Here is a 27085-nt window from a genome sequence, read left to right as displayed (position 1 = left end):
ATATATATATATATATATATATATATATATATATATATATATGAATTTAAAAATAAAACCAAAGCACACAACTGACCATGTAGCCTCTATTTCTTCATTGTGTTGAAAAATAAAGACAAGAATAATAGAAATTAGAAGTTTATTTGATAGGGAAATTATTAACGAGATAGTGGTTAATTAAAAAAGAGAGATAAAATTATATCACAGCTAAAATAAAACATTACTTTATAATATTAAGTCTAAAATACACAAATAAGACAACATTACTATTAGAACCTTTTACAGCAATGCAAAACCAGAATGCAGTAACTACATTTTTGGGGTCAAAGGTCAAATAAATCGTCATTTTTAGCATAAAAAGTACATCATCAATACATGTAGAAATCAGTGTTATATTACTTACCTATGTAACCCATTTGGCTGGTCAGTAAAAAACGTTAAAGAAAATTAAAGCAGCATTTTGGAAAATGTCTAGATATCAACTCTTAAATTAAACTCTTATCAGCTATTTTTGTTATATTTGTCCAAACAAATGTACCTCTAGTTGTACCAGGCATTAAAATGAACAAGAATTTGAAGAAAAAAGGGTTGTGTAATAATTGTTTTCATGACTATATGAGCAAAGGATGACGTAAATGCAGGAAATTATTTCACAATGAGGTTTTCAAAATACATCCTACATAAGAAAGAACATTATCTCGATTTTACTCTTTCATACCTGTGTATCAGATTACAGCCACTAACCTTGTCCTTTATTTTATTTATTATCTAGCAGCAGAACAGAAAAATGAGTCATTGCAGCATGGAGCTTTCTGTTGGACGCTGACATAAATAGCTTAGTAGGAAAAAAAAAATAAATATGTGTCCGTTTGTGCAAAGAACGAACTAGGAAAAAATATCTCCAATTTTAAGAAACAGAAATTTTTAATAGTCGTCTAATGGCTCCACTAGGAGGCACTGTAGTGTATTGTAGTCTATAGTATAATCAGTAAGAGCAGTCTTTTACAAAAGTTACCAATGCTGCAGTTGTCATGTGCAGATTTTGTAGAAAATATTTTATTAACCTGAGAACTTTCTGCAGTGTTTAAATTCAGTTTTTTTACACTTACCACTGATCCACTTTGCATCAGGATCATGTATCTGGAAGTTTCTTTGAAAGAGGTCGTCCAGTGTCAACTGTGAACCAAAGGGTTTACCACCATCATCTGCAGAACAAATAAAAAACAGACTTAATATACAACAAGTAGTCAATGGTCAAGACAAAAACAAATACTAAGGTTTTTCTTTGTTTTATGTATTACATTAAGGGCCCTCCCAAATCAGCTCTGCCAGTATCTGAATTGGCAAGTATACACAAACCATCCAACTGATTATTTTCTTCAGCTCTACTCTGCTCCTTGATGGTATAATATTTCACCCACTCATAACCTTTGTCATTAATTAGAATATTCTTTTTTCTGACACAACCCTCGTGCCTATGGATATAACTGCAACCCCTGCTAGACCAGTGTGTAACAAGCAGAGCATGTGCCCTTTAAATAACAGGAACATACTGCACCATTGACTTTAGACCAGGTTTTTAGCTTTCTGCTGCATCATGATAGCAATGCACCAACAATTAGAGATGGTTGAAAAAAATCCATTATAGTATTGCGATATTTTATTTTATTTTTAAGATTCTTTTTTGGGGCATTTTTTTGCTTTATTGAAAGTGATAGGTTGAAAGGGGGTGACAGACAGAAGACATGGCCGAAAACATGCGGCAAAGGGAGCCCAGGCCGGATTCGAACCCGGCTACTCCGCAGCAAGGACTCAGCCTACATGGTAAGCGCTCTACCAGTGTGAGCCACCGGGGCATGTTCTCCCCGTGTCAGCGTGGGTTCTCACCGGGTTCTCCGGCTTCCTCCCACAGTCCAAAAACATGCACTTAGGTTTAATTGGTGACTCGAAATTGCCCGTAGATGTGAATGAGAGTGTGATTGTCTGTCTCTATGTGTTAGCCCTGCGTCCTGTCCAGGGTGTACCCCGCCTCTCGCCCAATGACAGCTGGATAGGCTCCAGCCTATTATATTGGATTTTCTATATGTTTCCAAAGACTCTATGACTGTGATGATCTGCAGGGAGCCTCACCTTTGGACAGCAGAACAATGGACAGACCGATGAGAGAGAGCACCGCCGCGATAACCAGCAGGGAGATGCCGATGCCCTTCCAGTTTCTATCTGGTCCAATAGGTCCCAGGTCCTACACAGCAGGAGAAACAACATGTCAGTCATAATCAATCATGTATAAAACCAAAATAGCAACACACAGGAGAATTAAAGGGGGGTGGGGGAGTGTTCGGCATATCCGCCTAATATAGCAAGCGGCGGAAGTGTCCTTGAGCAAGACAAGAGTACTTAAGCTATTCATGCAGGGGTTGACTGAGCCGGTTCATAAATCCAAAGGGACAAGAAGGGCACGACGTCTTTGGGCATCAATAAAATATATAAGAGTAAAAGTAACCACTGTGCTCTGAGGTTAAATTGTCTCATGGACTGCAAATCTGTCCATAGACCAGGCGGCAACCTCCAGGTCTGAGCAGGGAAGCAAACCAGGAAGTGCCTTAAGCTGCATTCTACCGAATATTCCAGCAGGGGGCGCTATGTTTGGCTGCAAAAACATTTCTGTCCATTCATTTCAATGCAAAATGAGAAAACTTCCCACTTGATTTATTAACTCGGAATTTTTTTTTAGGACAACACTACGGTCTCAATCACTAGTAAAACATCTTCTTCAAGACAATTTGTTAATAGATCTTAATAGTTAAAATAATGGCCCCATTTAGACGAAAATAGAAGATAAAGAATCGTATGATTTGGGGCGTGGTCTTGTTCAGCGTTTGGTTGGACTAACAGACACTCCAAGGAGTCGCTGTTCAGTTTTCTGAGGTAAGTAACATAAGTTTTGTTTTTATTTTTCAGAAATAGTCAGACGGATGCACACATAATCACCTGCTAAAGTCCTCAAAACACACACACAAACACGCAAGCACACATGTAGGGATGTCAAAATTAGATCAAGAGAAAAAAGTCCCCCCTATAATTGCTTTAATTTACTTTTTATATCCGTTTTGTTTACTTACTTTACTGATGTCAAAATAAGATCGAGAGAAAAAAGTCACCCCTATAATTGTTTTAATTTACTTTTTATATCCGTTTTGTTTACTTACTTTATTGATTCAATTTTACACTTGGTTCAGTGAAGCTTAAATATTTAACACAATTTTCCCACTAATGGTGGGTGGTAAAGAGCTGTGTACAGCACATGAAAGAAGAATAAATCCTTCTTATTGTGAAGAACATTAGCTATTTGGCATAAATTGAGTGTACATTACAGACTTTAAGAGTATAAAATGTTGCCATGAGATAGTTTGCGAATGCTGGTAAATGAAGCTGTGTTACAAGAGATTTATGGTGTTAACGTGTGTATGAACCTGTAAAGTGAGTTAGTAGTAGGTGGGAAAACTTACTGTGGAACCAGTAAGATTCACTTTTGCACTTCATTTAACATGCACTTGGGAAGCGTGTTTCATTTACTATGACAGGTACTGGTAAAACGTACTGTTTAATAAGTATAGTTGGGGTTTATTGTTGTAATATTGTGTGATGAATACATACTGGGTTCAAGTTTTGGTTTGAGAGAGAGATGTGTCATTATAAGAACACAATTATTGAAGTTATGTTGTTATCAATATTGTTTTGGTTCATAGTAAACTGTAAATGTATTTCATCATAGAAAGATCACCGAAAATAACAGAGTACTACTGGTGCATAAGAGGTAGCCATTTCAACATTTCATAAAGTTGCATATGAATATTGCATTGAAAAAAACGTGTTTAAGAAAAAGACATTTAGTTGTTAGATTTCATGGATAAAGTGAAAAAAAGACACAATAAATGAAAGCACCAAACATACATTTTTTGTTTGTAAATGTTATTTTAAAGTGTTTACAAGAATACTTTAACATGAGATTTTAAAAAGGTAAAATAGGCCTAACTGAATGACTTGTTATTGAGACTGTTATAATCCTAGCTTAGTGATGCTATGGCCATGTTTTGGAATTGGGACTGTTAGTTTGAAACCTGAAGTATGATTTTTGGAGAAAAATAAGAAAAAATTCTTCTGGTTGTGAAGGAATCAACTCAATGTGTGTCTATTCCTATTCTTTATCACAGCTTCACTCGAGCAAGGGCAGAAAACCAGCTGCCCTCTGACCTTGATGTTAGAGAGGCAACAAACACACACACACACACACACACACACACACACACTAAGCCATTGAAAACAATGCCAGCCTCATGCTGTTCTCACAATTCTCTCTCCTCTTGTAAAACTTGAATTCTTTTCACTTCAACCTTCTTTTATTTTAATCCAGTTTTCAAAATAAAAGCAATTCAATAGCACAGGTTTAAACACTTGAAGGTCTTTTTCTTCTTGGGTCTTCTACTATCAGCCCACTCAGTGTGGTATTATTGAACATGATGCAGGAGTAACAAACAAAGTACTGCAGAGACGCTGTGGGTGAGAGAAAGTGAAAAGGACCACCGAGGTTCTCTGTCCTGTTCAACACCCCGTGAACTTAGTGGTTGAGTTGATTGTCACATATTAGCAGCAGCAAGGATAGCTTGCAGGATCAATACACACATTTACTGCTCATTGTTCTTCAATAAAAAGTTAAATCAAGGATAGAAAGCTGAAGACTGCCTTGGTGATGGAAGCATGATGGATACTGAGCTGAGGAGGTGGTGATGACACATGGCTGTGCATGAGCCAGTGACTGTGAAGAACATACAGCGGGGGAAATTCAGTGGCAACTGATTAGTGATGAGAATCAATGTGGGAGTGTCACTTGTGACTTATTTCACATATTTCACAATTATTGTCTTCCATCAAGGGCTACACAGTAGGGATGGGAATAATGAATCATTGACCGATTAATGGTTGTAAATAATTGTGTCAATCACATGGAATTTTTAATTGATCTGTGTATTTTCTCATTTTAATTTTATCTATAACTGCGTATCAGTATCACTGAACTGAAACACGCAGAGTGTTCAGTTCTGTGCCCGTACGTCAATAAGCCAATGAGCTGAGAATTAAGTTGGATAAAGCTACAGTTTGCAAACTGAAAGTTACAATAATTATTATAAAACACAGAAATACAAGAGTATTAATTTGAGAAAAACTATCTTACTGTATCAAACCTTGCTAGCATGAATTACTGAGTTTAATTTGATCCAAAACTTATTTAAACACAAAACACATTTAAATATGAAGATTACTGTGAAAGCTATCCCCATGCTAGCCTGGGTATACCCATGCTGCCTTGCGCGCTCGATTTCGTTTCAAACTGCATGGCAGCATGGTGTCCATGGAAGATTTAGCCCTGCTTTTGGTATCCAATCACAGAACAGGGAGGGACGGCAAGACGATGACGCTTACTCGACAGAGAGAAGCTTGTAGTTTGCTTACGAATCCAACATGCTGCAGCAGACACAAAGCTCTCTTTGGATCTAGCTGTAGACAGTGTTGTAGATAGTTTAGAGCGAAAGTTTATTTTAAAAGAAGAACAACGTTTGGCATTACACTCCTTTATCACCACCAAAAAAGATGTTTTAGTCTTGCTTCCAACAGGATTTCGAAGCCTGATCTACCAAGTAGCCCCGTTAGTGGCTAAGCTAATGGGGTTTAGTGAGACCCTGGTTACTGTGGTCGTCTCGCCATTGATCGCCTTTTTTTTGGGAAAAATATGTCTGTAGAGTGTGCATATGTGGGGTGTCCTTCCGCCTTTATATATATCTTGCACAAACAGCAATAATCGTTTGGCGCCATCGTGTAAACATCAGTCGTCTTTACCTCAATGCTTCCTTGTCGAATTTCTGTCTGAAGTAAAAGTACAAAAGTACCAGCAACAAAATGTACTTAAAGTATCAAAAGTAAAAGTTGTTATGCAGAATAGCCCCATTCAAATTATTTTATATTGTTGGACATTTATATTTTATGCATTTATGTAAGCAGCACTTTACTGTCACCAAGGTAACCACTCATTTTAACTACTTAATAGTATTATGTGGTTTAATCTATAAAAATGTTCAAACACATTTTTACGTTAAATCTAGATGTGAAAAGTAACTAATGCTGGCAGTAAAAAATACTATTAATATGTATAAAAAATGTATTTACCTTACAAATGTAGCAAATCATTAGCATAAAGTTACATAAATGGACATACGCAAGTTAGGTACACCTACCAAAAAATTGTTCTAAATTAAAGTACTTAGGTAAATGTAATTAATTACATTCCACAACTGACAGTAGCAGTATTATTTATATTTGGCAACTGTTGAGATTTGCATTTTACACTACAATTAAGATTTATGTTTGATTTTTATTTTGTTGTACGATTTTTATATACAGACTTGAAAATATATTTGTCAGTATTATGTCATATCGTCTATAACACCTTGAAATATTGTGATATTATTTTCGGGCCATATCGCCCAGCCACAGGTGGGGTATACCCTGAACAGGTCCTGACTGGTCCACTTGATATTAATTAGTGTTTTCCATGTAATTCAGTAAATTTGCTTCTTGTGGGGTCAACACTGTTTTTACTGTGAAGAACTTGATGAAAGCTTCACAGTGTAAACGAGAATGAATGATTCTCTGAAGACCAGGCCCATCTCTGGACGTAACTCAAAGTCTTTATCTTCCTGACATCAATTATGCAGCCTTATTTTATTAGCAGTGACAGAGCAATGTTATAAATAAATCTGTCTCACTTACAGAGCCATGAGCCTCTGAAAGCCTCTCTGTGTATTTATGGATCTATTTGCTTTCCAAGTCCTTTCATTGGGATGATTCAAAGATAAATATCCTGGAGCCTTGCCAAACCTACATGCCTCAAAGTCCTATTCCACAACTTTATCCTCACACCACCAGGTCCCTGCAGAGTCTCCATATTAACATTCTGCATTACTCACAAGAGAAAAGTAATTTTCCACATTAAAGACTTTTCCCCCAGTCTCAATTCAACATCATATTGTTTGTTGTCTTTGCTTTATCTGTTTTGTTTAGCTTCATTAACCAGAACAACCCTCATTACATGTCAGGAACATTATTTGCCATCATGACTCCTTCTTCAGATCATTATTCATCCACCTCCAGTGGCACACTGAGCTGACAGGCTGTTTTGTGCGTCATAGTGTGCATTTTCATACGAACTCAGTGAGTCTTGTCAGCCCCTGCTGTGAAAATGTGCCACGAAGAGTTGTTCAAACAATGCTATTTATCCATTTTATAAACCATTTAAAACCCATCTCCAACAGAGGCAGAATGTTCAACTCTGAACAAACAACGAACCAAATTCACTTCAGATCAATTCAATTTCATTTGATCCAACTCTGGTCAATTTATAAGGAGAACTTGCACTTCAATAAGCAAAACTGTCTAAATGAGTGTGCTGTCCTGACCCCAAAACATATTTTTGACCCCAATTACATTCATTTATTTGAACTTTTACTGACCTGACCAATCAGTAGTGAATATAATTCAACTGTCCCATCCACAACATTCTCAGTGGAGACAGAGGCTACTTTGCTATCCCCATCTCCAAAGTATCTATCCATCAGCTAGATATCCAACACACCAGTCTCTTGGTTGGTTGGTTGGTTGGTTGGTTGGTCGGTCGGTCGGTCTGTTGGTTGGTCGGTTGGTTGGTTGGTTGGTCAGTTTGTCTGTTGGTCTGTTGGTCTGTTGGTTGGTTTGCCGGTTGGCTGGTTGGTTGGTCTGTTGGTCGATTGGTTGGTTGGTCTATTGGTTGGTTGGTTGGTTGGTTGTCTGTCTGTTGGTCGGTTTGCTGGTTGGTTGGTTGGTTGGTTGGTTGGTTGGTTGGTTGGTCGATTGGTTGGTTGATCTGTTGGTCAGTTGGTTGATTTGTCGGTTGGTTGTTTGGTTGGTCGGCAGGTTGGTTGGTTGGTTGGTTCTTTTACCAAAATACCAGACCTTTTGGAGTAGCTTGTTACATCAGGTGTTATGCATAGGATACCTACTATATTCTTTAATGTGGACACCCAAGTTTAGACTTAAAGGTGCTGTACTCTGTACTAAAAATACTTGTACTAAAAAAAAAATCAGGGCTGGGACTGCCTCTACATGGCTCTTACTAGGGTTTGGTGATATTCTGAGTCTGGGGGCCCAGAAATTACTCCACACACTGTAATGGTGGCCGCTAGCTGCTCTTACTCGCTAGCCAATTCCTGCTGCTCTGCACTACACACCCATGGGCAGGGCTTCCATGGGAGATCAGTGCTCATATAGAGGTTACTGATGATCAGCGTCAGAGTGGCAGCAACCAGCCAGCCAATGGGACATGATCGTGAAGGGAGGGGCAAACAGTCTCACCAACCTGTTAATAATCAAAGTAAAAAAGCTTTTATTGCTTGGTACTTCCATTGGAGTGGGACATGGGGATGCAAAGTCTGTGGTAACTATGTCACTTGTATTTTTTAAACATTATCAATACATTAATATTATCAATACTCCCAATGTAAGAAGGTAAGAGGATTATTATAAAGAATATCTAAAATCACTTGACTGGACAAATTCAATCTTGTTGTTTCATTCGCAGCCAGTTTTCTCTTGTCTTTGAAGCAAATAGTGCAGGAGATTAAAAAAAAAGGTGTGTGTGTAAGATGCCAAGTCAAGGTCTTCCTGGTTGCTAGCCTCTTCTAGAATGCTACTTGGTTACAAAGCAACACTATTCACCAGATACCAAATACAATGATACTGTATCTCACCTGCTCACCTGTCAACAGAGGTAGTGCATTCTCTCTACCACTTCCAGCAAACTGAAGTGCACACGCTATTTCCGACTCCCTTTGTGACAGCAAAATGTGATTTTACTTCAAGTGAAATGCACTTACTGACCTGTAGCATTTTGCCAGGTGTTGTTTTGAAGATACAAAGTTGCAGAAATTAAACTGCACAGAAAAAAACCCCGTACTGTGTTATAGAGTCAGGGAACCTCGGTCATAATCTCTGTCTGAAATGAAGCCTCCGTCCCCACTGTGTACAATATCCTGACAGTGGAACACTTTGTCTAATCACTGGATTAGTTGGCAGATCAATCGGACTGAGCCGGAGCATGCACAGAGGACGTTCTGGATAACACAGATCACAGGAATACATGAGAAGAGCCGAACCAGCTGTGTGAAAGAAACAGTGAAACAGGATAAACTTCACTCTGTGGCACAGAAACAACATGCTGGACAGCAGGAACACGAGTCAGCAGCTAGTATTTATTACTCTGAGGCTTATTCTGTGTGCTTCAGGTTGTGAGCCTGAAGTTGCTGGTTTTTCTTTAACTATTGTTTGATAGTTGCCCTCTGCCTTATATAGCAGCAATGACAGAAAAACATATTTGCATATTGTAAACTTGCGTAATGTTTCATCACATTAACTTTGGCAGCCCTTACAAAAAAATATTTTTTAAATAAATTGTTGTATGGAGACTAAAGGTGGTGGGGATAATCCATACAGCATAGCATCGCGATATTTTGCGTGCTGATAATATATCGGTTCATGTCCGCCAAGTATCGATGTTTAGCGTTCCGTATTTTTGCCTTTTCTTTTCCAGAGGGCATAGCGGGCTCACTTTTATTAATATAGTGGAGATCCTGGTATCATATGAAACTAGAAGATCTAAGGAATCTATAGGCTGTGTGTCAGGATATCGTGTTGAAGTTGTCGAAATTACGCTGCAAAGCATTCAAAAACATTGAGAGCAGTGAAGCTTGTTGTTTTTGAAAGTTTGATAAAATGCTGCAGTTGTTGTCGTCCATACATGTTTGATATCAGTTCAGTTCAGTTTGACTGAATACTTTGTTGGTCAGTCTGTGGGTTTGACTCTCATTGTGGAGAAATAAAAAGACTGAAGTGAGATGAATAAACTGAGAATTTTCTCTTATTGGACAAAAAAATTCTTGATTGAATTTAATTTTGTGGACACAAAATGCAGTTTAACATTTAAATCGCAATATATTTTATCAATACTCACCATATCGCTAAATTGCAATAATATCGTATCGTGACTCAAGTATCGGGATAAAATCGTATCGCGGGGCCGATACGCTGATTCACACCTCTAATAATTCCTGTTTGTATTCAAATTTTTTTTAAATTAAGGCAAGGTATTTATAACTTAAGGGGGTTGCTAATGTTTGAAACTCACAAAGTCAGAACTAATCTCAAGTGTGTCAGTTTTGGGTGTAAAATTATGGAATGGACTAAATGATGACATAAAGATGTGTAATTCTATGTTAGTTTTCAAGAAGACTTTAAAGTCTAAAATTATCAAGGGTTACAATGAAATTTGATTGAATTTGATTTTTCAGTTTAAGGTATCATGTGTTTTGTAACAATGTGAATTATTCAGTTAATGCAATGTATATAATGTATACATGTAGATGGTACAGGAGAGGCAAAAATAAGCCTTGGGACTTCAGCCTATTCCTTTTCCGGTTGCTGTCTGATGGATTCTTTTGTAAAAACATGATTTTATTTTGTTGTCTTTGTTTTTTGTTTTTTTTGTAACCGAAATAGAGCATTCATTCAAAGCATTCATTCATAATAGAGGCTGATGGCTTCACAGAGAAGTTCTTTAATGAAGGTAGGGAAGTTAGTTAGTCCTCATCTTTAATGTCATAGGTCTGATTGTATTCAACAAGCTGAAATAAACTGAAATAAATACTTTTCAGAAATATTTTTGATTTACGCAAGGTAAACCAGGCAAAGGTAAGACTTTAAAGATGAAGACTGACCTTCCCCACCTTCATTACAGAGCCACAGTCCTCAGCTTCTCTATGGAAGCACACAGTGAAGGAGACAATCCTGCTCAGGGCTAAGGGAGTGTGACCTCTGACCCCTCCGTACTGTGTGGAGTGACAGAGAAGGAAATTACATTTCATAAAGCCATTTTGGTGTATTGTTTCTGTGGTTTGAGGGAGAGGAAAATTGTAACGTCTTGGCGATTATCTGCTCTGCACTTGTCCACTTATAGAAAGCAGCAGCTGTGCTCCATCCTTCAGGTCTCACAGAGAACATTATGGAATTGTTTGTGTAGTTTTCTTACACTCTGGATATGCAGCTGTAAATAAAATGCAGTTATATTACAGTATTGTGTGCATTTCAAGGCTAGACGACTGCTTATTATTATTATTATTGAAGAAGACATCTTTGTTCTGATAGCAACCAAAATGGTCAGGAAAAGGCTTTTAGTATCTCAAGCCTCCTTCAGGGAAGATATTAAGCAAACATGAATGGCTTTATATAAGGTATTTAGAAATGAAAACCTCTCGTCATTTTCTTATTATTGATTTTTTTGAGAAAAGGAACATATATTGAGTCGGGAGGACTTTTCAAATAACTGCACTTTAAAGTGCATCTCTATACAACTAGCAGGTTACTTCTCAAGGCAACTTGCTTTTAAGAAAAGCAGGGAGGAATCTTTAATAAACTGAAGGACCAAACTATGCCAATTTCAAAAAGAACAAACTGTGACAGTAGTTGCATTAAACATATTATGGTTGGTTTGACAAAAATTACTCTAAAATATGAGAACATCCCTGATACATAAAAACTCCACATATCTCATAATATTCAGAATTATCAACAAATCAGACGGAGGTAAGAAAGGAAATTGCATTGAAAGATTGGTGGATTAAAATTCAGGACATGAAATAAATCCCCCCAGACTTCTTTTCTGTGAGCTTCAAAATAAGTTGTATTTTGGTGTGTAAATGAGACTGAGGTGGTCTCTACTGGGCCAGCAAACAATCAGAGTGTTCAGTCTTCTCAACGGAGATGTTGGAAGATCTGTGAAAACAAGCCTACAACCCCGATTCATGAATAAAAACAGAATGCATCAATTCAGAATTCAGAGAGTAGATTTATAAAATTTTCCAGTAATATCTCAATGTAGCCATTCCAGAGTCTGAAGCTGTTGGACCAACAAAATCCTCGTCACCCCGATCATGCTGGTTATGGAACGAAAGTTCCAATTTGCCATCTTTGGAAGATGTAAAAGAATTATAATACTGCCATGTAGTGAAGGTGCCATGGTGTGTTACATGTGTTTGTGTGTGTTTCTTAGTCAAGTTTCTCCACAACTAGGGCCGGGTATTGCCACAGACTTTTTGAATCGATCAAATTCCCATTCACAAGGTCCCATTTCGATTCGATTCCCGATTTGATTTGATTGGTTTGGATATACAGTACAGGCCAAAAGTTTGGACACACCTTCTCATTCAATGCGTTTCCTTTATTTTCATGACTATTGACATTGTAAATTCATCAAAACTATTAATGAACACATGTGGAATTATGTACTTAACAAAAAAGTGTGAAATAACTGAAAACATGTCTTATATTCTAGTAAGCAAAGGGTGGTTACTTTGAGGAATCTAAAATACAAGACATGTTTTCAGTTATTTCACACTTTTTTGTTAAGTACATAATTCCATATGTGTTCATTCATAGTTTTGATGCCTTCAGTGAGAATCTACAATGTAAATAGTCATGAAAATAAAGAAAAAACGCATTGAATGAGAAGGTGTGTCCAAACTTTTGGCCTGTACTGTATATTTTTAGATCGCACAGTTGTGGCCCGTTCATCTTTTCTCCCATGCCTTTAAAAATTGCGTCAAGTAGCCTGTAGTCACGCAAGACTAACGAGGTTAGAGATCATGCATCCATGGGAAGAAAGGTTGGCCAAAAATGCTTCACACAGGTGCTGGAATATACATATATTTATATATTTGTAATCGATTTTTTAAACCCAGCCCTATTGACAACCATTCATCCGATTGCATCACAGTTGGCGGGGTGCTGCTGAGGACCCGAGGCAGTGCAGAGCTTAACTCATATTGCGGCTAAAAGTTTTGGAATAGATTTTTGCTTGAAAATCGGATGAAATCTCTTGTTTCTAAGCTCATTTGGGCACCTTGGTTAGCTAGCATGCTGCTCAGTTTGCCACCTTTAGTAACTGCTGTCCCACCTTCCATTTGACTAATTAACATTCGTAACTTTAGTCTGCCAAGCTTTTACATTAATGTTCAGTGAGCTAACCATCTCTAACAACAGTTAGATGAAATCACTTGGCCAGGATGATCAGAAATGTGTGCACTGCACTGCACGTAGTGATGTTAAATGTTAACTTATGATTATAATATCAACCTAATTAATGTCATATCTAGACTGCAGTCCAAGACCAATGTTGCTGAATCACTGCAGCTACATCTTAGCGACCACAATCAGCTGTGAATGCCGTCTGGAACACGCCCCATTTCACAACATTAAAAAGAGTAATTAAATAATTATCCTAACTTCAAATGAGATATTGTTTCATTTCATCTATAATGGTCTGACTTAAACTGTGGCAGTATATATTACAAATGTCTGCAAACAGCCTCTAGGATTAAGGTAGAAGAGATAACTACGTCATGCTGGGTGTATTGTTCAAGATCTAAGTTGCACAATATTGCATGTGAAGTGGTTTGGCTGAGCACTTCTGCACAAAACTGCACGTTGCACCGGCCCCATCAGCCACTGCACTAGTATATATAATGATACAATGTTGGATGTTCATATTAAACATGGCCAGAGGGTCAAATAATGCTGTAAATGTCTGTAATAGTGATGACTGTGAGCAAAAACTAGTGATGGGCAAATTAAGCTTCATGAACCATATTTCTTTTTTTCCTGAGCCCAATAGATTTTCTTATCTGTTCATCAAAAGGTTGAAAACACACTGAATTATCAGTCCTTAAGTCTTTTTCTTTAAACCAATAGAACCATAGATGTACGGTGCTAAATACAGCTGTCCTAACTGCCGTTTTTAATTGAATTCCCGGTTCTTCCATGTGTCTGTATGTTGCAGGAAAACTCATCTGATCTCATGTCCAAATCTTCTCTTGACGGTGCACAAAAAGCATCATCAGCATGAGTATAGTAAAAGTGGAGTTGTGATAAAAAGCTGAAGTGTACTGTGGGTGTATAAGCTTTTGTCTCTGAAGTGCATGGATGATTTGTGCATCCAATGAAGTTGTAAATTAAGGTGAGTCTGATATAAATCCTGCCAGTCTGACCTGGGATCAGCTCAGCCTGATGCTCTGCTCTGAGTGGATTTGGCCTCGTGGATATGAAACCTATTTACCTAGAGTGACTTTAACATGCTCATCTGTTGACAATGACAAGCTAAAGAAATGGAGTGCAGTGCCTCAATTCAATATTTTACTGAGCACTTTGGCAGACGGGAACAACATTTACATGATGAATTGGCAGAGAAAAATATTCTAATAAATATCCCAAAGGCTGAATTTGAGAGATAATATATCACCTTGCTGTGAGTGTGGAGCTGGGACCACTTGACATTTCTGTCATATAAAAGCAGGGAGGAATGCTTTGCTTCAGCGGTTATTCAGGACACTGAATATTAAGAGAAAGCACTAGCAGGAGACGTCCTTCGGTTGCATAAAAAGGCTCACAATTTTTTTTTCTGTGAACGTTGTAATTTTTTGCAAACATGATTTTGTGGCGGTAGTCTATAGGGACGTGGCCTGTGGACCGGAGGGTGGCCGGTTCAAGTCCAGCGTGGCCCATGGACGGGGCATGGACTGGTAGCTGGAGAGGTGCCAGTTCACCTCCAGAGGCATGTGTGTGTGTGTGTGTGTGTGTGTGCCTGCATGTGTGCGTATTTCAAACCCTGTGTGTGTGTGTGTGTGTGTGTGTGCCTGCATGTGTGTATTTTAAACCCTATGTGTATGTGTGCATGTGTGTTTGTATGTGCATGTGTGTATTTTAACCCTCTGTGTGTGTGTGTGTGTGTGTGTGTGTGCATGTGTTTATATGTGCATGTGTGTATTTTAACCCTGTGTGTGTGTGTGTGTGTGTGTGTTTGTATGTGTATGAGGGGTATTTTATGCCAGCACACTATACTTAAACGCCTAAAACACGTCGCCTGTGCCAGCATAAAGTCTGATTAATAGGCGTGCTTACAGACACGCGTATTGCGAGTACACCAGATGACATGGGTGACGGGTGAAAAGTGCCACGAGCGAACGTAGTGGACGCCTGTGTGTGTGTGTAACGCGTGTACGTTAACAGTGTGTTACTCTGTGTAACAGTTCAGCTGTTACACAGAGTCTCAGCTTCATATGGTATTGTTTATAAGAAAGCACAACTTACAGATGAACTCCAAGCCCCCACAGAGCTGTCAGGATATTTCTATTATTTTCAGGCCAGTTTTTATTTTCTTGTTAACGAAATCTCTCTCTCTCTCTCTCTCTCTCTCTCTCTCTCTCTCTCTCTCTCTCTCTCTCTTAAAAATAGTAGGCTAATAGTAAAGTGCAACGCTCACAGCCAGTTCCCAGCTTCGCGCGCGGACACACAGTTCATTACGCACCAGCTGTAATTGGGTAGGTTTACCTGCCTGCAGAAGCCGTAATCGCTGTCACCCCTGAATATTAAGTAGCCATGCGGACCTATCTAATGAATATTCAGTAGCCATGTGGACAGCAGTCCGTTCACAATATGATTCCATCGGACCTTATATCTACACTGTTTAACCCAATTCGGCACTTATGCACAGTCCCATTATGTTTTACAGACATTCGTAGTTAACTAATGAGGTAAAACATTTTGTTTAAGCTGCATTTTGCTGACTTTCACTCCTAAAACAGGCTAATTAAGCCTCCGGTTTTGGCCGGAAAAACGTTAAGTTTATCTGGTAAGTACGAGATAGTCTTTCTCTTCATCTATAAGTTGTGCTTTCTTATAAACAATACCATATGAAGCTGAGACTCTGTGTAACAGCTGAACTGTTATAGGCTTACACGCGTTACACACACACACAGGCGTCCGCTACGTTCGCTAGTGGCACTTTTCACCCGTCACCCATGTTATCTGGTGTACTCGCAATACGCGTGTCTGTACGCCTATGTAGAATTGTACTTAACAGTCACGCGGGTCTTCATGTCACGTATTTGAGGCGTAGTTCACCCGTCACGCAGCCGTCACGTAGGCGTATGCGCAACAACGCGTGTACAGCGTCTGCGTGACGCCTGCGTGACGCCTGTCTGTCCATTGAAAGTGAATGGAATTTACACGCGCACGTTAGACGTTTGATGTCATCGCATAGGCGCTGTACACGCGTTTTAGTATAGTGTGCTGGCATAAAATGCCCCTCATAGTATGTGCATGTGTATATTTTAACCCTCTGTGTGTGTGTGTGTGTGTGTGTGTGTGTGTGTGTGTGTGTGTGTGTGTTTGTATGTGCATGTGTATGAGGGGTATTTTATGCCAGCACACTATACTTAAACGCCTAGAATGCGTCGCCTGTGCCAGCATAAAGTCTGATTAATAGGCGTGCTTACAGACACGCGTATTGCGAGTACACCAGATGACATGGGTGACGGGTGAAAAGTGCCACGAGCGAACGTAGTGGACGCCTGTGTGTGTGTGTAACGCATGTACGTTAACAGTGTGTTACTCTGTGTAACAGTTCAGCTGTTACACAGAGTCTCAGCTTCATATGGTATTGTTTATAAGAAAGCACAACTTACAGATGAACTCCAAGCCCCCACAGAGCTGTCAGGATATTTCTATTATTTTCAGGCCAGTTTTTATTTTCTTGTTAACGAAATCTCTCTCTCTCTCTCTCTCTCTCTCTCTCTAGGTTTGAATGATATCGAATTGATATTTAATGATAGCAAGGGTGAAAGGGATAATTAAAATAATTTCAGCTACTTAAAAATAGTAGGCTAATAGTAAAGTGCAACGCTCACAGCCAGTTCCCAGCTTCGCGCGCGGACACACAGTTCATTACGCACCAGCTGTAATTAGGTAGGTTTACCTGCCTGCAGAAGCCGTAATCGCTGTCACCCCTGAATATTAAGTAGCCATGCGGACCTATCTAATGAATATTCAGTAGCCATGTGGACAGCAGTCCGTTCACAATATGATTCCATCGGACCTTATATCTACACTGTTTAACCCAATTCGGCACTTATGCACAGTCCCATTATGTTTTACAGACATTCGTAGTTAACTAATGAGGTAAAACATTTTGTTTAAGCTGCATTTTGCTGACTTTCACTCCTAAAACAGGCTAATTAAGCCTCCGGTTTTGGCCGGAAAAACGTTAAGTTTATCTGGTAAGTACGAGATAGTCTTTCTCTTCATCTATAAGTTGTGCTTTCTTATAAACAATACCATATGAAGCTGAGACTCTGTGTAACAGCTGAACTGTTATAGGCTTACACGCGTTACACACACACACAGGCGTCCACTACGTTCGCTAGTGGCACTTTTCACCCGTCACCCATGTTATCTGGTGTACTCGCAATACGCGTGTCTGTACGCCTATGTAGAATTGTACTTAACAGTCACGCGGGTCTTCATGTCACGTATTTGAGGCGTAGTTCACCCGTCACGCAGCCGTCACGTAGGCGTATGTGCAACAACGCGTGTACAGCGTCTGCGTGACGCCTACGTGACGCCTGTCTGTCCATTGAAAGTGAATGGAATTTACACGCGCACGTTAGACGTTTGATGTCATCGCATAGGCGCTGTACACGCGTTTTAGTATAGTGTGCTGGCATAAAATGCCCCTCATAGCATGTGTATATTTTAATCCTCTGTGTGTGTGTGTGTGTGTGTGTGTGTGTGTGTGTGTTTGTATGTGCATGTGTATATTTTAACCCTCTGTGTGTGTGTGTGTGTGTGTGTGTGTGTGTGTGTGTGTTTGTGTGTGTGTGTGTGTGTGTGTGTTTGTATGTGCATGTGTATATTTTAACCCTCTGTCTGTGTGTGTGTGTGTGTGTGTGTGTGTGTGTGTGTGTGTGTGTGTTTGTATGTGCATGTGTATATTTTAACCCTCTGTGTGTGTGTGTGTGTGTGTGTGTGTGTGTGTGTGTGTGTTTGTATGTGCATGTGTATATTTTAACCCTCTGTGTGTGTGTGTGTGTGTGTGTGTGTGTGTGTGTTTGTATGTGCATGTGTATATTTTAACCCTCTGTGTGTGTGTGTGTGTGTGTGTATTTTAACCCTCTGTGTGTGTGTGTGTGTGTGTGTGTGTGTGTTTGTATGTGCATGTGTATATGTGCATGTGTATATTTTAACCCTGTGTGTGTGTGTGTGTGTGTGTAACAGCAGGGTGAAAAAGTATATATGCGCCTTCTAAACTAAGATGATACATTAATCTGATGCAGATGAAGCAACATTCATTACTCATGTCAGACAGGAGGGAGGTCATCTGTTGCATACAGGTAGAGGACCTAGATGATGCTCTAAATGTGAAGCTGCTGTATGATTAACTGCACACACATCCAACCACGCTGTAGGATGTGTTGCATAATGCTCATGGCTCCTGTTCTGTCCTGTTCTGTCCTGTTCTGTTCTGTTCTGTTCCTACCTAAAAAGATTAAATCTTCCATCCTGCACACACTAACCTGCCACATTTACAAGCATGGATCTGCACACACACACACACACACACACACACACACACACACACACACACACACTAAAACATTTGACCTTCAGCTAAATTTCAACCCTCCCTTGGCTACCAAAGGGTGGTGAAATCTTGATCTGGATGACCGGCCAACAGAGTGATCTATAGAGCTGCTAGGTGCAGCTAAAATGAGGACTAATTCATGAATTAATTCATTTTTTATCCATAACTGCTTATCTGAACTCAGGTCATGTTTCCAACAGGGCTGACACATAGAGACAGACAACCATTCATGCTGTCATACAATCCTACGGACAATTTAGGTTCACCAATTTAACCTGAACTGCATGTTTTTGGATGGTGGGAGGAAACCAGAGTTCCTGGAGAAAACCCACGCTGACATGGAGAGAACATGCAAACAGAGCCGCAAGCCAGATTCGAACCTGCAACACTTACAAAATGGGAATGGAAAAGGTTCTTTTAAAAATAACTGCTTCAAAAGCCCTCAACAGCTACAAACAAGCCACTGAGTCTAACCACAGACAACCAACACAACATTACAGATAATAAACCATCAGCTACTGTCATTAATAAATCCTCCCTAATATAAACTGACTGGCCTGAGCAGTGCTCTGCTTCTTTATATCTGTGTGTGTTTAGTTGCTGCTGCCTTATAGTCTAACTGAACTTAAAAGTTTTATTTCCACCTGAAGTGGACTTTACTATTTATCTCTTCACATGGTATGTTTAATAGACATAATTTCAGCACCAGGGGCTGTCCACAACAAGTTACAACAAAGTACTTTAATTTATAGCTACAAATCATGATAAAATAATGGTTTATACATATGCAATATATTAAAAATTATTTTTATATAATACACTATATAAAATATATACAGTACATTAACCCATTGACGCCTAAAACACCTGTAAAACCTCTGGGCGATTTTAAAATAAGCCCCTAAAACCTGAAGTTTTTCTGTAAATTCAACAGAAGTGTCAACACTTCTACTAAATAATAGATTTTTCAGCCTCTGTAGCAGACAGAAATGAAATTAAAAAAGTATTTGAGAGCTTATACAAATACTATAAAACGACGTATCTGCTTTCCAGGCTTCAATGGGTTAATAAAATAGAAGATTTAAGAATGTTCTTAAAGGACCAAAAACATTTAGTTATCGTGTAAATAAATGAGATGAATATGAAAGTAACAGTGTGAACTAAGTTTTTTTTTTACTGGGTGTAGATAACAAGTGCAAGGTCCCAGGGCTGTTCTGTACTGTGATATATCTGAGACATTTGAACACAGAGTGAAGGCAGGAAGCCGCAGATACAGCAGGAATGCATCACATTAGCTGTGGAGGCTGCAAGCGTGGCTCAAGAGCAGCTCGCTCTCACTGTTCTGAGAGCGTTATCGAGCAGGCGCAGCTTGCCTGGTTCCTAAAGAGGTGGGCGGCTGTGGTGGGTTGTGTGTGTGTGTGTGTGTGTGTGTGTGTGTGTGCATAGGAGCATATGGGAAGTAGGGCAAGGAGTTGAAGTGCATGACAGTAATATAACATTTAAAAAACTATCTCATTGCTTCTCTCCTGCCATGCAGAGGGATGTTATCTCATTTCAATGAATCTGAAGTCATGCATGTTTACAATAAACATGCTGCAGAGATGCGACTCAGACTCAAGTCAGACAGACTTAATGGAATATCATCAAAAAAGACTTGCAACTCGACCTAACACCAGTGACTTGGAACTTCACTTAGTCTTAACCCATTGATGCCTAAAACTTCCTGTAAAACCTCTGGGCGATTTTAAAATAACCCCTAAAACCTGAAGTTTTTCTGGAAATTCAACAGAAGTGTCAACGCTTCTACCAAATAATAGATTTTTCAGCCTCTGTAGCAGATGGAAACGAAATTCAAAAAGTATTTGAGAGCTTATACAAATACTACAAAACGACGTATCCGCTTTCCAGGCTTCAATGGGTTAAAGGGACAGTTCACCCCAATTATTCAATATTGATTTTTCCTCTCACTTGTAGTGTTTTAAATCAATTTAGACAATTTTTGGTTGAGTTGCAGTGTGGTGGAAGAAGTATTCAGATCCCCTACTTCAGTAAAAGTACTAATACCACACTGTGAAATTACTACACTACAAGTAAAAGTCCTGTATTCAAAACTTACTGAAGTAAAAGTACAAAAGTATCAGCATCAAAAAGTACCTAAAGTATCAAAAGTAAAAGTACTCTTTATGCAAAATGCACTCAGCTTGTATTATATATTCTAAATATATTATTAGATTATTTTTATTGGTGCATTTATGAAAGCAGCATCTTATGGCTCATTTTAACTAAAATAAAATTAAAGAAATGTGTAACTACTTTAAAATGTATCATGTTTTTTAAGTTAAACCTCAACCAGTAAAGTAACTAAAGCTGTCAGCTAAATGTAGTGGAGTAAAAAGTACAATATTTGCATCTAAATGTAGTGGAGTAGAAGTGTAAAGTTACATAAAATGGAAATACTCAATCCACCACTGTATGAGAGAAAACTAACATTCACAGCACGGCAATTCACACACAGGCATGGTGCATTCAATAGCGTCGGAACAGCTATGTTGCGTTCAAGAGCGACATATAAAAACTTTTATAAAAACAATTTGTTTATTTTGGGTCTTACACTTGCAGAAACATTCAGGACTGTAAAGTAGTTCACTGTTATTTTATATTTTTCTACATTTGTTGTACTGTTGAGTAAATTTGTTTTTATATGTTTCTATGTTCATCTTATATAATTTGCTTTGTTATTTGCTTGGTATGTTAAATTTTGAACTAATCTCTATTTTCTTTAGTTTTCAGTACAGATGCTTTAAAACTGGCAGTTTAAAAACAATATAAAAAAATTGTGATAATAATTGAGATCGGACAATATGAAAAAATATATCGTGATCATTTTTTTTTTGCTGTATCGCCCAGCCCTACTTTAACTACATTTTGTCAGTAATACTTGTATACTTTGTCTATGAAGCAATTTTATTGCAGGACTTTAACTTGGAGCATTTTACAGCGTGGTGTTGTTACTTTCTATGAATATTTCCTCCAGCACTGCTTGTGACCAGTCAAACACAGACTCTGTCCCACCTTTGCCTAATAATGTGCTCATACTAATTAGAGCTGTCATGGGCCGTGTCCAATAGTCCACACTGACCATTGGCGGCGTGAACAATCCAGAACATTAAGGAAAGAAAACTCTGAGCCACATTTAATGAATTAATCTGAAGGGTTATAACAAAGTGAGTTTTCATGCACAGGCTGCTTCTCCAGACTCATTTGCAGAGGTGAGCGGAGCCAAATTGAGGTCGGAGAAAAGGTAGTGATGTTATCAGCCAATTCATCTCCTTTCAATGAGCTTTTTAATTAAAAGAAAGAGAAGTCCGTTAAAGGTAGTCTTCCCAGCCTGGAAGCAGGAAAGACCTGTCATTTCACCAAAATGCAATCAATTGATTTATCTGCAGTATTACAATTAGTACAATTTGCCTAAAGAAAATAAGGTCAGCCAGACATTTTATCAGTACGGGGGGTTCTGTCAGGCGGTTGGATTAATATATGCTTCTGTAGCTTCGGTACAGTGTGGGAGATAAGTGGAGGAAGTTCAGCCTGCAGGAGAACGATTTTTAAAATAAATACCAAAGATTTGGGTTGTTTATTCATGAATTGTTCAAATCAGTAGGCTACAGAACTCAGAAGATGATATTTGTGTTTCTAACTGAAATAGATTACATGAATTCTGTAGCCTGACAAATGTCTTGAATGCATTTTCTTCTATACTGTTATAGTTTGTAGCAATTTGGTCCAATGATTTCAGCTACCTGGATTGAAGGTTAAACTGAAAGTTTCTTGATCTTAGCAATTAACTTGGTGATTACAATCATCAGTGTGTAGAAGCTAGGGATGGGAATAATTAATCGATGATGGATTAATGGTCATTAAGAATTTGGTCGATCACATGGAATTTTTAATCGATCTGTTGCATAAAGCTACAGTTTGCAAACTGAAAGTTGCAATAACAATTTTAAAAACACACATAAATACAGGAGTATCAACTGGAGAAAAACTAGCTTACTGTATCAAACCTTGCTAGCATGAATTACTGAGTTTAATTTGATCCAAAACTTATTTAAACACAAAACACATTTAAATATGAAGATAACTGTGAAAACTAACCTCATGCCTCTTCCGGGGCTTATTTTTTATTTTTTTGGTCCATGTTTACATGATCTATATATACTTGAGTATGTATAAACACATAGTGATTAATCAATTAATTGATCGTTAACGTTATAGATGCTCCAGTTGGCAGGTTTCTTCCAAACGCCCATCCCTATTGGGGAGTAAGTGGTATTACATAATTTAATTAATAGATAAATGCTCTGAATTTTTCACCACATACGAATTTCTTCTTTTGACATATTTCTAGACAACACGATCAAGGCAAGCTTTAAATTTTAAGCCTTATTTCTCATGTAATATAAGATAAACACTGTATATCCTGACTCCTGGGATAACTTTGCTGTGGTGTTTGTTTACCATGAGAACATACTGTCGCTCTGGAATGATGTGTCAGCTTAATGCCCCAGCTCCAGATGTTGGAGCATCATTATTACCTCAGAGACATTCAGGTCTTGACTTTGAAAATGTCACCTCGGGCAGACACACAATTTATCAAGCCTACCAACAACACGTGTCATTTTAACCTTGAGCAACGACCAGATTTATCAGAACACAACATTTTAGTCCTTGAAGTCATGTTCAGATATTCCTGTGGACTTTTTTGGGGGGTGAGGAGTGTTCAGCTTAAACACAGTGTGTGGACAGTGAACAATCATGATGCAGACCAAATAATAATAATTCTGCCCTCAAACATATCTTCTGTTAGATATTACATAACGGTGACTCGGCTCATTTCAGGTGAGTCATCAAGAGTTCTGGGAACATTGAATCAAAAAGTCATTATGGGTCATGTCAGAAAGCAATGACAAACTAGCTATTCTGTTGTTAAGGGATGTTGAGGGTTGTATGCCCAACACATTCTTTTTATGATCAACAAGGTGGACCGTAAACTGCCATTTTCCCTGACCAATCTAACATTATATTAGCTCACTGGGAAAACCAGATCAGGAGAAATGGGGAAATGTAATGCTGGGAGTCAGAAACCCTTTCTATTGACTGTCAGTATGACATAGTATGTAGTAAATCAAATGACTTGTTTGTAAAGTCCCTCGTTGCAAACAGAATGGGAATTGTTCTTGTGGTTATTCACAATGACATGAATCGATTTGAAAAAGCATAATGGCTTAGAAGAAATATGTTTTTATCACAGTATTTTTGCTTTCCTGAGTAACATATTTTAATTTATATCCATCCAATAAACGGTTTCAAGATCAACTCCTTGTCTCTCTACTTAACTCCATTTATTAACCCCTGGGTGTTCCCATTGCCCGCCAATTTCTTTCATTGGGAGGCTGCAGCATACTCAGTGTTAAGGCTACAGAGAATATATCTGTGTCATATGAAACTTAAAGATGCCATGTCTTGTCAGAAATGGAGTAAAATCGAACTCCGAATTAAGAGGAAAAACTAGCATGACCATTTTCAAAGTGGTTCTTTGACCTTAGACCTCGATATATCTGAGTGAAGCAGGTTCTATGGTTTACCCTTTACAGATATGTCCATTTTGTGCGAGTACCATCTCAAATTAACCTTCAGGTCCCCAGCTTTCAGGTGGTGTATGCTACTTCTATATGGCAATTACTGTTGACCTGCTATCTGCCCATCATTGCATTAAAAATTGGGCAGAAAGTAGGCAGAACACGATATCCTGACTCACATGGTGCCTACAGATTCCTTAGATCTTCTAGTTTCATATGATACCAGGATCTCCAGTATATTCCTAAAAGTGAGTCAGCTACAGCCTCAGAACGCTAAGGGGTTAAACAATGCTAAAAGAGTGTAAGAAAAGGAACTCCGAAGACTTCACCGCTGGTCAGTACACTTTAAGCTTGTTTTATCAGCCAGGAAGAGCATTTTGCTCCAGTGGATTAAAGAAAAGTCCCTAAACTGTGTTGCAATGGTACAGAGTATTATAAAGTTTTCCCAATGTAAGTTTGACTGCTATTTTTAAAGGAAAAAGTTAATTTGTTTTTCTGAACAGTCTCATTTACTGAGTGAAATTTTGGACTAAACTTAAAATTACTATTTTTTTTCTATTAAATTATCTTGTGGATTCCACAATACAAAACTGAAACCAAATGCTATTAATAGCTGGCTGTAGCTAAAGATCACTTTCACATCTGATTATTCAACAGATAACAGCCATGAAATGCAGTATTAAATCACACAAAAAATAAAAAAAATGTGATCCATATTGAAACTTATCCTATGTCTGATTCTATCGATTGACTTGATTGGTGATATCAATTGTTATCTGGCCAGTGTTTGCTAGTTACAGAGTTGTGAGCAAACATTAACAACATTTCAGCTTTATTTGAATGGAATAAAAGCAGCATTACACTCCTTTACAGTATTAAGGAAGAGAGAGAGGGTTTTAAGAGCCTTTATGGAGCGCAATATAGGGAGGAAATGAGCAGTAAAGCTCATTACAGCAGGAAAAAAAAGCACATATACAATTTTGAAGGCAGTAGACTCATTTCTCAAGCATCCTTAAAGGGAATTCAGTATTAAAAAGATATTGCTATATTTGAAGAGTGAAGAAACACTATCACACAGAAGCAATATAACTGCTGTGTTTGGAGAAGTAACGGCTGGAAATGATTTTTTTCCAGGAGAAACATTAATCCCTTTCATCTCGTTACCCAATAACTCTGAACTAACTAGCAAACACTTTCTCTTACAGCTTTAATAAAAAACAGTGTGATGCCACTGAAACTCAACTAAAGTCACATTCCACATCCATAATAATGAGGCTGCAGCCATGTTGTCCACTGGCGTGTTTGCTGCCATATTATATCCTGTCTCTCCTCACCATCTGCTGTCAGGAGAGGCATTATGCGAGGGTGGACCTTTTGCAGAGTGGCAGAGAGATAAGATAGGATAGTGTATCTGACGGGGAGGAAAACGATGCACCGCCACCTCGCCATGCGGCACATCTCATTACCGCGGCCACCCTGTCGACAACGGGATCATAATTAATCTTCATTGAGCTGCTGGGCTGTCTGGCTGACAGGCTAAATGATCGGGGCGGTGGAGAGGGTGGATAACAGTGTCCTCCAATGTGGCGTTAAAGTGGGATTCAATGGAGTTTAACAGCACGCTGAGGAAACTGAGAGTGTTGACTCTGACAGGAAGTAAAGAGCAGAGCAACAACAAGGGGCTCGGTGGTTTGAGTCCCACGGGCGTTACATAAGTGTGGAAGTATTAACCACGCTGCTGTGACACGCATTACATCAATACACCAAGTGAATTCAATGCAAAGTTTAAATCGGCCTCCTGTGACTCACCACTGTTGAGGTGTTGAGAAGCTTTCAAATGTGTAGGCATGGCAACCCACTCGTTTGATTTAAATATCACATAATAGCAGCCTCAGTCTCCCCAGACAAAAAGATTCAGGAACTTGTCTCCAGTAGCCAGCGGCTGATCAATTCACCAAATCTATTCTAACTCCTTTTTGAGCTCATCAGTTTATTGCATTGCAAAACAGCCCGGAGAAAAACAATTTATTCCACCTCTAATGGCATCCATGCATGCGTATAATGTGATTTCTGCACAACTCATATCCACTGATGCTTCCAGACTGTTTGACAGACATTCAAAAAGAGATGTTGAATGGAATGTTTGAACTACAATCTCCTTTAGAGTGCCAGATGCATGAAAGTCTGTCTAGACTGGAAATTTATGAAGGCAGCAAACAGAAATATTCAGTCTGCACCTCAAACATAAACACTGTGGACGTGGTGTTCACACACTGTTCCATTTCGTTCATTTCTCTCATTGCTTTATGCTCACTCCCACAGTGAGCCACAGATGTCACAGAACGCTATTTAACCTGGTTTCAGTGTAATCTGTGTCATGTTCTCAGGAAATCTGAATCATTAATAGCTTTTATTATGTATATTCATTCTATGAAATACATTTTTACCCTTGAGTGGGCTGTCTCCGCTTGCAGAACAGTATGTATAGCAAAAAAATAATCTAGGTGCAGTGGTCCACTTATTACATGTATTATTCAAGTGCATTTCAACTTTACCCCAACCTCCATTTAAAATAGGATCAGTGGTGAGGACCTTCCCACTCAGAGCTCAGCATCTATCAGTGAGGAGGAGGAGGAGAGACACAGGGAGGTGCAGCAGGTTCAGGGGAGGCGACAAGGTCTAATGGCTGGATGATAAGAACCCCACAGCGATTCAAGACCAGGACAGAGACTGCCAACCCAACTGGGACTAGACTGTTGAAGGTCACAGGGACAAACCCAATCAGAGCACAAGCTTCTTTTATAGCATCAAATAATTAAATAAAAACTTAACT

The 27085-nt window shown here is 38.7% G+C and overlaps 1 protein-coding gene across 1 annotated transcript in view; it reads right to left on the bottom strand.

Moving 5' to 3' along the window:
* Positions 1–27085, bottom strand: part of LOC131979169 (inactive dipeptidyl peptidase 10-like) — a 168051-nt gene that overhangs the window by 63642 nt on the left and 77324 nt on the right. The window contains exons 2-3 of the mRNA XM_059343093.1: positions 2131–2242; positions 1110–1205 (exon numbers count right to left, since the gene is read on the bottom strand). Coding sequence (XP_059199076.1) covers positions 1110–1205; positions 2131–2242 — 208 coding nt within the window. The remainder of the gene's footprint in view (positions 1–1109; positions 1206–2130; positions 2243–27085) is intronic.

This window comes from Centropristis striata, chromosome 10, assembly GCF_030273125.1.
Source record: "Centropristis striata isolate RG_2023a ecotype Rhode Island chromosome 10, C.striata_1.0, whole genome shotgun sequence".
In the NCBI taxonomy this organism is placed as follows: Eukaryota; Metazoa; Chordata; class Actinopteri; order Perciformes; family Serranidae; genus Centropristis; species Centropristis striata.
Note: the sequence above shows the minus strand (reverse complement) of the source record. Positions and strands in the feature narration are given on the sequence as shown.